Genomic DNA, 12,017 nt, shown 5'->3' on the forward strand with positions numbered 1-12,017 from the left:
ATGGAATTTACAGTGATAGCAGTATTTTAAATTACCCCATCACTACTAAAAATCTATTGGTCTGCCTTTCTGCACTTTGCACCCATTTTGTTTCTGCTCTGGGAGACTGTTTTCTGTTAACTTCTTTAACCGAAATAATGGTCGTGGCATCTCTTTTCATATCGCGGACAAACAAAGCACACACGTTGCAGACGGCATTACCTAGGATGCAGAGGCCGTCTGTGCAGTTCTCGGACTCTTGGCTTAGACCTTCGCAGAACTTGCCCCCGTTTCTTGGGGGCGGAGCAGTGCATTCTCGGATTCGCAAATGCTCACACTCAGGACTGCAGACCGACCACTCGCTCCACACTTCCCAGCTCCCATCCACTGCAAAGGGAAACAGGAGGAAGCAGCATGAGCATGAATCTGGCTGCTCTCAGGAGACTCACCCCAGGTCTGCTGTTGTTCTTAGAGCTGGATTTTAAAGAAATCACCACTGCCACAAAAACAAAATAATACATCTATTCATCTTCTCTCCATGGTTTCTTTCCTAAAGAGAAGGCTAACAAAAGCAGTGGTGTTGTTCTCTTGCTATTTCAGGATGAGACCAATTACTGAATGTGGGCAAGCATTCGAATTATCCGTGCCCTTGGGGTGCCTAATAATGTCATTATCCATTCTTCCCCTGTCTTTCATGCCCAAGTGCATCTTAGATGGACAGATAACTATGTGCAGGAACCACTGGTAATCACCATTTCCTTGTGGCTTGACAGTTTAGAACAGAGAGTAGAATAAATGCTCTTCAAGTCTTAAAAGGCCCTAAATAATAAAAAGTTAAACCCACATATATTGATAGTACTAAACTAAAACAGGTCAGCCAAACCTCAAGGTAGCAGGACTTAACATAAATAGAATTTCTTGGGTCAGGGAGTTCTGCATGGAAACGAACCAACTGAATTTAATTCCACTGAAAAACCACCCCAGAGATCATGGCAGCTGTTGGAAGCAATTGTCACATTACCTCCTAGGAATAGTCCAACCATGCTCATGCGGGTTATTTAAGATATTGCAATTTGTAATCTAGAGCAACTAGTCAAGAGTAGGGTGAAATAAAAATATGGAACTTGAAGCAAAATGTCTGAGTCCTTATCTTGCTACTGTCAACTCAACTGACTAAGCACTCAGCCTTACTTGACGATTTCTGCCAGCTTGGGGTAATAAAGCTCACAACACAGAGCTAAATGATGTTACGTGTGTAGACGTTATCTTGCACAGTACCTGGCACATAGTAAGCACTCAATAAATGTCTACTGAATACGAGTTCAAAGGGAAACTCCGTATATGCTGCTGGTGAGAGCCTCGCCTTAGCTTTGGGGGAAACTGGATTGGAAATTTCAAAGACACGAGTCTCTGGTCCAAGAGTCAATGTTGTATCATGCCTGTGAGAACCAGGAGCAATTTATTTCTCCACGGGAAGCTATGTTTTCCATACAGAAAGTCATCTTCCATCTCATCTACTGCTCACTGTATACACTGGGTTAGAGCCAGTGCGATGAACTAAAGAGCTCATAAAAGCTGTGTTTGGTAAATGAAACCTCTCTATTCAGGAAGGCAGGCAAACACGGACCACGTATGAAGCAGAAAGCCGCTGTGACGCCGTACGAGCTCTGCCAATGGGATTGTAAATAAACATAAAGGAAAAACTGACGAGGTGGGTGACTGGTGACTGGTGATGAAAGGGCCAAGTGTTTGGTACCTGTTTTGTGCCCACGGACAAGCCCCTTAACCCCTGCTATTGTACAAGTCAATGCTACAGAATGGGAGAACCCAAAGAGAGAAGGGCATGGCTTAGCTCAGTCACACACTGGGAGTATAGAAACATGTCAATACTTTCTGCTTATTGATGTTAAGTGTCCAGGGTCATCTGAATATTAAGAAAAAAAAACACGCCCCCAAACAGAAGTATTTCATGTTCTTGCAATTACAATGAGTTCTGCACTAGCACTTTGGACAAAGGCTCCATTCTCAGGACTTGCGAGACGGTGACTTTGGGAAGGCAGGTTATATCGAATGCTTTCACACCAGCTCAACAGTGTTGGCGGATCAGAAGGGAAAAGGGAATCTACGTATATCTCACCGGGACAGAGAGAAGTGCAGGTTATTTTCTGCACTGACATGCCCTCACAAAAGGCCCCACCATTAAGAGGAGCTGGGTTGGTGCAGGTCCGGGAACGTTTCTGCCATCCTCTACCACAGCGAACATTGCAGGCTGACCACTCTGTCCAGGAAGACCAGCCTCCATTCACTGAGAGAGAAAAATGGGGGGAGAAAAAAGAGGAAAGAGGTTTTTACTGATTGCCTACTATGTGCGAGCCACTTGCCAGGTGTTGTGAGTTAGGCATCCAGGGACCGGGAGCCCAGCGAGGACCCACACCCGCTGCCCCCTCGTGAGGCAACGGTGGGGCTCACCTCATCTCTGCCCCTCAGTCTGCTCATCTGACATAGGAGGGATGCAGAGAATCTGCTTTGCCAGGGAATTAGGAACAACAGGAAGAACACAACAACAGATCTCGGAAGCACTTGGAAATCCAAAGTATGAGAAAATGTAAGTACTTGAATTTCTATTACTTTAAGTGCTTCTAAAGGAAATCCCAGGGCTCTTCTATTGTGGAAGGGAATTCCTTTACTTAAATAGGTGGGAATTTCATTTACATAATACCTCAGATAGTCAACAAATAGTCATGTTTGTTTCTGGTGGATTTCGTGTGCCAGAGGAGGAAGTACAGACAGCACGTCTGGGGAGGATGGGGCTGGATGCTGGGTTTGGGAGGAGTGGGAAGTGGAAGTTGCCCACCTCAATTCTTTTCCAAGATAAACACAATGGAAGGAAATATACAACTTTTCAAATGATTCTGAAAAGAGACTGGAAATCTCACTGACTCTCTCCTGGAAGTCCAGTATTGGATGAAGGAGCAAACACCTTCATAGCTATAGGGATCTGTGTTCGCCTACCAAATAGGGGAGGCAGGAGAGAGGGCTGCAGTGGATGGCCCCCAAAGGCCTTTCAGTCATAAACACTGAAAGCTTTAATCAAACACACACCCCTCTGCTTCTCTGCTCCCTGTCCTCTCTATCCATTCCTGGCCTTTGGGCTGGTCTTACCGTAAACCACCACTGTGGCTGACAGGCTCCTCCTCTTGGCCACGATGTTGGCTGCCATGCAGGTGTAATTTCCAGAGTCCGAGAGCCGCGCCTGCCTGATGATGAGATTGTGGTCCGCCCTGGTGTCAATGTTCTCATCTTGTTCAGAGTCAATGGGCTCCTCATTTTTCAGCCACTCTACCTATCAGAAGAAGAGAATGCTTACAAGTCATTAAAAGAAAATTTCTTTAAAAAGACAAACTTTCCTGGAATTGGAAGATGGGCAGCTAGGGCATGTGGGAGAGAGATGTACTAAACGTACAGAGCAACAGCAATGATTTTTAAAAATCTTTATTCCATGTCTCATCCTTTTGACTTTGTCCATTTGGTATACTCAAGAAATAAATACTCCAAGTTAATAAACTGGAGGCTGGAAAAGAACATAAATATCCTATTGACTTTGACCTACTTTCTAGAAATGCAGTGGAGGAGAGAAAAGACTGTAATTAGGTCATTTCATTTTCTGTCATCGTACTACAACTCTGATGATGATGGTGATAATTCCATAACTGATCCAAAATGGAGCTCACAAAAATTGACACATATGTGTAGAACTTGTACTTTGTACTGAGAGGAAACTGTGTTGGCAGACACGGTTTGAAGTGACTATGTTTCATTTAAATACATTTTGATAAAGATCTAATAATAGAAAAAGGCCAATGTAGCAAAGATCTGGGCAATCACAGGCACAGAGATAAACTCAGATTTCAGTGTAGTCTGGTTTCGGGGATTTGTTTCTTTGGTGATGATCTATGTCACTCCTTCAGTGATTCAGCAGACATTTAGGCTGAATTAGGCGGCTGACGTATTTAAGCCCCAGCCTCCCTTCCAGAGTTCATTTTCACATCCTCTGAGCATAGACTAGTCCCATCTCTGGTTTGTCTTCTCTAGCTTGCTTCCCTTTTTCCAGTTCCACTCTAATCCTACCCTCAGTCCAAACTTCTTTCCTTGGATACCTGAGGAAGACACAGATGGGACCACCTGCTCCCTGGACCCTCCTCCTCCTCACAAATGGGGTACATCATCTCTGGCTCCCCTGTTTAATCAAGCAGAGCAGTATTCCCGGAACAAAATTCCCTCCTTCCCTCTTCTGTCCTCTGCTATCATATCTCAACATTTCCACTCTCTGGTGCCATCTTGGTAGCACTAGACACACCTTTTGTTTGACAGTTACCATTTAGCTTTAGCTACCAGCATGTGGTATACACAGGAACTTAGCAGACACATCCAAACTGTAATTTAACATAAAAAGCAACAGCAGTGATTACACCAAAGAGACATCACATGGAAGCACGTGCACCCAGGTTCTCTTCACCATACCCTGCCCACTATTAGCAAAGATAAATAAAAGTTAGTTTTAGAAGAAAATGCCTCATTTCATGCTTAAATTGAAAGAATTCACATTGATCACCAATAATCAAATGACACCTGTCATTTGATTTACCAATTTTGTTTAATAAATATTTTTGGCCTCTAATAAAAAGGATTTATGTATCAGAAGAAAATTTATAACTAAACTTCAATATTTATCCCAAGTATCATCCCCATTATGAGAATACAGAATACCAAAGTCATCAGCCATCCAAAATCTATCCTGGAAGAGGTCAATTTCAGAAAAGAAGATGGTGCCAAAAGAGCCAAAAAAAGAGATTCAAGAACTGCTTTAAAACATAAAGAGCTGACAAAGTGACATGGGCAGGACCACAAGGTAAAGAAGCAAGCTGGATTTCAAACCCCAGGAGTTCCTCAAGGCATCACCATGTGCCAGCCTGGAGGTGGAAAAGCTCACCCTGACCCACAGCCCAAAAGCCCTACTCTGTTTACCACTGCAGGCAGGGGAAGCAATTTTAAAACACATCCGACCAGCAGTCCATGACAAAATATCCTTCACTCCTCACTCATACTGCATGTGTTCCAGCCACTCATTCATTCATTCATCTGACAAATAACCAAATCTTTAATGGACATCAGCGGTTGTCCTGAGAGTTGGGTAAAGTGAGATACACAAAATCGGCACAGCCTCTTCTTTCATGGATCCTACACGGAAAGCGTAAGATGGAAATAAAGAAGTAAATCCATGTCACCAATGGAAAACAAGAGCTGGGCGTCACACTGTCACCAACATCTGGGATGAAACACTGACGGTAAAGCCAATAGGTTTTAAAAACCACCGTCACAGCTGTGTCACTGGAAAGACGAAACTGGTCATCTTAAAGCAGGTCTAGGGAGCTTTTGTTCCAAGCCACTCTCCTGGTACAGACATCCTGAGTGTAAATGACCTGGTTTCCTGATTGTTAATTTCCAGCTCCAGCTATTTCTAGCGCCTACAGGGCTGTTCCCTCCTGTCTCTACCTCAAGTTTTTCTCCGTATTTCCCCCCAAACAGCTGGTCAGGAAGTTGGGAAAGTCTGGCTGGGGTCCGTAAGTCAATTATTTCTAGCGAGGAAACAACCAGAAAGAGCCCTGGCGGCAGTGCCTCTGGAAACGGAAACCAAAGGAGTCTCAGCACCTGGAAATCAAAGCAAGCTTTCCTGAACCAATCTTGGCGCACGGGAAATGAAAGCCACGATCACCAAGCAAGGGCTTGGCTTCAAACTGAAAGCTTACATAAAAATAAATCGCCCACAAAATTCAGGAGTCAACAAACTAGGAAAATACTTGCCACAAATTTGATAGACAAAAGGGTAATAATACGATGATCTGGGGGGAGTAACGTGAATAACTCAAGCTCTCATCTAAGTCGATGATAAAATCCCATCCAAGATAATACGGAAAAAACCACATGGCAGTTAAACAACTGAACAAATATTCTATGCCACTAATAACAAAGTTGAATATAACGAAATTTTTCCTACCAAAATAGCGGATTAAAATTACACAAACACAGAGACACACACTACGCATGGACACACACGCATAGTATTTTCTTGTGGTTCATTTTTTGCTTCATCCACAGAGTACGAGACATTTCTGCTACTGCTGCTCTACCATTATTTCCTTCCTGGGGCGTCAGCAGTAGCCTCTCGACTAGCTGGGCTGTCGGATGCTTCTCTTCCTGCCACTACAGTCGATTCTCCACAAGCGGATCACACTGTATCCATTCCTAGGTCAAAATCCTTCAACAGCCTTGACTCTCAGAACAAAATGTAAAGTCCTTACCAAGGCTAACACAGCCCTCCTTGGTCTGGTGCCCAAATAATTTCCCACCTTAGATTCCCCAAGTAACCCCTGTGCACTCTACTCCAGCCCTACTGGACTCCTTCCTGTTCTAGAAAGCTCAAAGCAGGTTTCAACCTCAGGGCCTTAACATCTGCTGATTCCTCCACCCAGAAGGCCTTTCCCACAGATATCTCTGTGGCTCAACCCTACTTTTCATTCAAGTCTCTAATCAAATCTAAACCTTCTTTGGGAGGTCTTGCCTGAAAATCCTTTCCAATATAACAAGGCCCCTTCACTCCCTGACCTGCTTTCATTTTCTTCCTAACAGTATCTCCATCTAATAGGCTTAAAGACAGTAGTAGCCTTTTATTCTTGTAACTGTAATCCCAGGAATTTACCAAAGGAAAGTATTAGGGCTACAAACCAAGATTCAAACACGATCAATTATTTTTAGTTCAAAAAGAGAAAGAAAAAGAAAAAATGTATGCAAAGCTACATGCCAAATACCAGAGCTTTGTTTAAGTAAATCATGATTCAATAATTTAGTATCTAAGAGCACTAAAAGTTGTGACTTCAACTTGTGAAAACACCAAACAGGCTTAGGATACATGAGTTAAAATGCAAACCTGCATGTTTGGTGTGATCGTAAATTTGCAAAACCACCAAAAGAGAAATCATAAACACACATGTGTTAAAAAATGGGAAGAAAATGCAGAATGTTTGCAGAAGTTGTAAGAGATTGGGGGTAACTGGTTTTTTGGGTTTTTTTTTTTTGTTTTCCATTCCTGGTGGTTAATTGTGGCACATTTAGGGAAAAGGTACTGAGTAACCTGAAAAAAAAAATTTGACTTTAGCTTAAAAAAAAAAACTCTTTTACTTATCTAGCACAGTAGTATTCAAATTTATATTTAACCACAGACTTTCCTCAATTTAAAGCTTCTCTGAAAGCCCAAAGTGAAAAATGGGTAAATGAGCAACGATCTTATAACTGAGGCAGAAATGAAGGACCCTCAGCTGCATAAGCCTGGCCACACCCAAAGCCACTGTGTGCATAATTCCAGGGGAGATAATTCACATCTTGCACCATCTGCATCAATCACACCGCACAGAGACATTCACTGTACTACCTGTACCATCAGATACACTGCCCCACCATACCACCTACCCGCATCCACTCACGTGTACTGAGCATGTACAATGGTCTGCTACGAGGTCTCCCCAGATTATACCCCAAAAAGCATCAGCACAGGATGAATGAGGTATCACAGGTACATTCTGGTATACTCGGTGTTCACCCTGCCACGACAGGTCCAATTATGTCTATAAACAATCGGCCCATCAGCAGACGCCTAACTGTGTGGCTATTTTTTATTCGTAAACGAATAGTTTATCCATTTAACTGATGGCAGGATCTTTATGAGAAAATCAGTTTGGTATTTTCTGGGCTTATAAAAGTGACAAATTGCTCTTGGATTTATGCTTTTGTCACTTAGAGAAATTTTAAAACATTTTTGATGAGCTAAGTGCTCCTCATGTAGAATAGTTTAATAAATAAGAGCGAAAATGAGCATTTCCCCCAGCAGCAGTTGCAAACGCAAACGTCCTAGGGGCCAGGGAGGTAACATAAATTACTGCAGTGGCGCTGGGTGCGAGACATCGTGTGTGTCGCCTGCATATTAAAGACAACGGGCTGCTCTTCATTTCCACAAAGCAATGAGCTCACTCTCATTTTTCTTAAAAATATCATTGCTTTCTGTCTCCTTTTGTTTTCTCACGTTAGATAGGACATGAGTATTCTAAAAAATTAACAGTGATAGCACAGTGAAAAATGACCATGAACTCATTTGTGCTCTAGAATCTCTTTTGCTTTTGATGTATCACAGGAGTCTTCACATTTATGGAGTATTTAGCCTCAGTGTTGGGATGTATGGGGACAGGACGATGATGATGACAAAATGTAGATTCCATGACTTATGCAAATACACAGCTTCAGAATATTGTTCAGAATACTGTTATCAGTGTAGCCAGATCATCTTTCATGAGAAGTCGGGGATGTGTATTTGGAATATTTCTTGATTCTAACATGGTGGCCCATATTATAAAATACACTGCAAGGGCCAAACCAAACATATCCATGAATGACAAGTAGATTCACTCCCTCTTCTCCACAGACACCACGACACACCAGCTTTCCGGCCCTTCGGGAACATGACCACAAAGAGGAGCACGATGTCCTTTATCGAAGTTAATTCCTCTCACTAAGTCGGCTTCCCCGTCACACTAGAATGTTACAGTTTATATGTATCATGGCCCACTCTCAAGGCTTTCTCATGGAAGTGACTTACCAGCATCTAGGAATTTTTGAAATTATAGCCAGTATTCTGCAAGTATCATAAGGTCATGAACACCAAGTTCAGAAATTAGTTTATAAGAGGTTGCTAACACGAGAAAGCCCTAATTAACAAAGCAATACATTGACCACCTTGAGGCTAACAGACATTTGTACCACTGACCAGATGACCTCATGCTAACAGGTCATCTCTTTGACAGAGAGGCTGCAAGATTGTAGGAGGTATTCATCCCCTCAGAGGAAAAAAAAAATTCTTCATCTGGTTTCTACTTATGTAGCTTAGATGGATAATCCCAGTTAGGAGCGTGTGAAGGAACCAGTTACTCAGAGGTAATGAGCTTATGGATTTGCAGGACGCCTGCGTTCATTAGCATCATGTCATGTACAGATGGTCGGCAATTTGTAGATTTTTCCAGTTTATAAACAAATCTGGGAAAGCAGACCATCAAAGACAATTAGATTTCATGCCAAACTGCAGGTTCCTGATCCATCCTTCTGGTTAGCTGGGGACAGAAGGTATGTAATTGACAACCCTATAGATTTTCTCAACAATAGGCAGCGTGGTGTCATCCACTGGGGAGGCAGCCTCCTCTGGAAGAGTGATGGGCTGATGCTTTGTGGGAGATGATCTTATCTGAGACCTGGGTTACATTTGAAAATGTCTGCGTGAGTCATGACATTTCACCCCTTGTGATATTTTTGTCAAAGACATCTGTGCACAAATATGCATAAACTCTACACTGAAAGGTTTATCTCCATCAGACACCATGTCAGAATTTTAGAGCTCCTGTTCTTGTTCTTCCAGAAACATGAGAAGGCGAGTGCTGCTATTAACCATTTAGAAATGTAAAAACTAGACTAGAAAAAGAAAGCCACTTAAATCGGCTAGCATTCTTCCCAGGCAGGAGCCAGGCCTCTTGTCCTTTGAATTCTAGACACTGTCAGCCTGGATCTCCTCCTTCCTGTCCCACAGAAAATGCCATTTGGGGCCATGTGTTGATATCATCAACCAAATGTTCAGGACCCCCCCCCCCCACCTCCCCAATTCCAGTCCTCTTTTGGGATTTGCTAGACTGAATATAAAATTGAGTTGTTCAGATGTATTTAAGATGTAACCTCTGATTTCTGACTTTTGAAGCTTCTCCATTCATCTAGTCATTCATTGCCTGTGGCCATTTTCTCTCTGCACTCCTCAGTGGCCAGCTCCTTAAGAACATTAACAATTTTTTACACATTTTCACATCTTGCATACAATCTACTTCCAAAGACGTTCAATGGCTCCTGTTGAATAAATTTTTAGCCCAAATGGATGTACCTTCAAATTAAGAGACTGGTGTGATACTCATATATATATATATGGTACAACTTCAAATGGCACTGTAGAGGTTGGGGCAAGAGAGGCAATATTATTCTTTGCTGTAGATCCCAGGCTTGAGTATAAATGTTCTAGAAGGGAGACATTTTTAGCATAGTTGTTCCTTTTTTTTTAAATTGTAGTATAATCAGTTTACAATGTTGTGTCAATTTCTGGTGTACAGCATAACGTTTCAGTCATACATTTACATACAGGTATTCCTTTTCATATTCTTTCTCATTATAGGTTACTACAAGATATTGAATATAGTTCCCTGTGCTGTACAGTAGAAACTTGTTTATCTGTTTTTCATATAGCAGTAAGTACCTGCAAATCTCAAACTCTTGATTTATCCCTTCCCACCCCCTTTCCCCCCTGATAACCATAAGTCTGTTTTCTACGTCTGAGTGTCTTTTTCTGTTTTGTAAATTAAGTTCATTTGTCTTTTTTTTTTTAAGCACAGTTGTTCTTAAATATATTCTGGGAACCACTAATATTTCATAATAGTTACATATGGTCTCAGATTTAATTTCATCTGCTACTCAAAGTATGAGTTATGTAAAAGTAATAAATTTTTCCTCCTCCCACTACAACTAAGAATGGCTTGGGAAGGCAACCTTGTCTGACAGGACAGAGTGGAGAGACAGGGCTACAGCAGAGGGTATGAGAGGTCAAGCCAGGGAAACACTGGAAGACCACAACCGTTCTCAATGTGGTCATTCCCTACATGACCTCTCCAACTTGCAGTAAAGTCAGTCTTACAAAATAAAAAGTGTGATTGGATTTACGTTGAGGAAACACAAGAGGGGCCTATGGCATGCATTCTAGCTGATGGGGGCTCACCTGAGATGGCACACAAGGACATGGGGTGGGTGGCGGGACGAGGCAGAAGTAAAGGTGAGGTTCCAGAGGAACCATGGAGAAGCCCCTGACCTCCACACCCCCAGAAATTGGTCTAACCAACACGTTTTACATTTACTTCAAGTCACATGAGCTTTGATCAAATGGCTATTTCCCAGCCCAAAACAGTGAGATATAGCATTTCTTGTGCACCATTAAGTATCAAACACCTGTTAATTTTATCCTGAAAATGTCTCTACAAGGTGGACACCATTTTTATCACCCCCATTTTACAATAAACAAAGATGTTAAGTACTTTGTCCAAAGTCATATATATAAGTAACAGCAGAGCCAGAATTTGAATCTAAGGTTTGACTTGCTTCTGACCACTGTGTTCAGTTGTCCAGATCATTCACCAGATTTGGGTGGAATGACTCAATGCTCTTTGCAAAATTACACTGAAATAAAGAAGACTGGCACCTTTGAAGATAATTTTGAAAACTTACTTTGGGATTTTACTATCATTCCTAAGGAAGGGTTGCAAAAATGGTCTTGAGAGGGTTGATTTAAAGGCCAGCTATCACTTGAGTATACACATTCTTGCTATATTACATTAACATGTCAGAATGTTTAGTATGGGGCCAGAACTATTTTAACGTAAAAAAAAAAATTACTCAGTATTTGTCCACATACAGCTCATCAGAAGTGATGGTAGCCCTCTCCAAGTTATCTGGTGTTAGGTTTTGCTTTTTGACAACGGGCAGAACTGAACTCAACAAGCAGTCCACGAAATCTTGCTATGGATGACAGCCTATAGTCTTAAAATACTGAAGAAGGCATATCGAATCTAAGGCTGTTGGGTGGCTTACAAGAAGTCATCTGCTTTCCTGAGAAAAAGGGTAGGTATTTCTAGTCTTTTATGTGGTTAGGCATGAACGTGATTCTGAAGCTATGGCAGCAATTTTGTGACCATGAAGAAAAGGCAAAGGAACCCACAGAGATGCTAGTCACCGTCTTCACACTCACGAGTGAGCACACTGCTCTCCAGTATGTTGTCTCATTTGATAATTATAATGACCTCAAGGTAGGAAAAGAAAATCTTATTCTTCCCATTTTACGGGTTACATGATTCACC

General features: G+C 42.0%; 1 protein-coding gene across 15 annotated transcripts in view; it reads right to left on the reverse strand.

The window, feature by feature from the left end:
* Positions 1-12,017, reverse strand: part of UNC5D (unc-5 netrin receptor D) — a 599,258-nt gene that overhangs the window by 107,983 nt on the left and 479,258 nt on the right. For 12 of the 15 annotated variants that reach the window (XR_012064390.1, XR_012064389.1, XR_012064388.1 and 9 more), the window contains 3 exons: positions 3,142-3,322; positions 2,117-2,284; positions 202-366 (listed from right to left, as the gene is read on the reverse strand). Coding sequence is in view for 11 of the 15 variants with exons in the window: in XM_072950289.1 (XP_072806390.1) it covers positions 202-366; positions 2,117-2,284; positions 3,142-3,322 (514 nt within the window). In the remaining 4 variants the exon portion in view is untranslated. The remainder of the gene's footprint in view (positions 1-201; positions 367-2,116; positions 2,285-3,141; positions 3,323-12,017) is intronic. The other 3 variants (XM_072950288.1, XM_072950287.1, XM_072950286.1) reach the window with 1 other exon arrangement.

This window comes from Vicugna pacos, chromosome 26, assembly GCF_048564905.1.
Source record: "Vicugna pacos chromosome 26, VicPac4, whole genome shotgun sequence".
Taxonomy (NCBI): Eukaryota; Metazoa; Chordata; class Mammalia; order Artiodactyla; family Camelidae; genus Vicugna; species Vicugna pacos.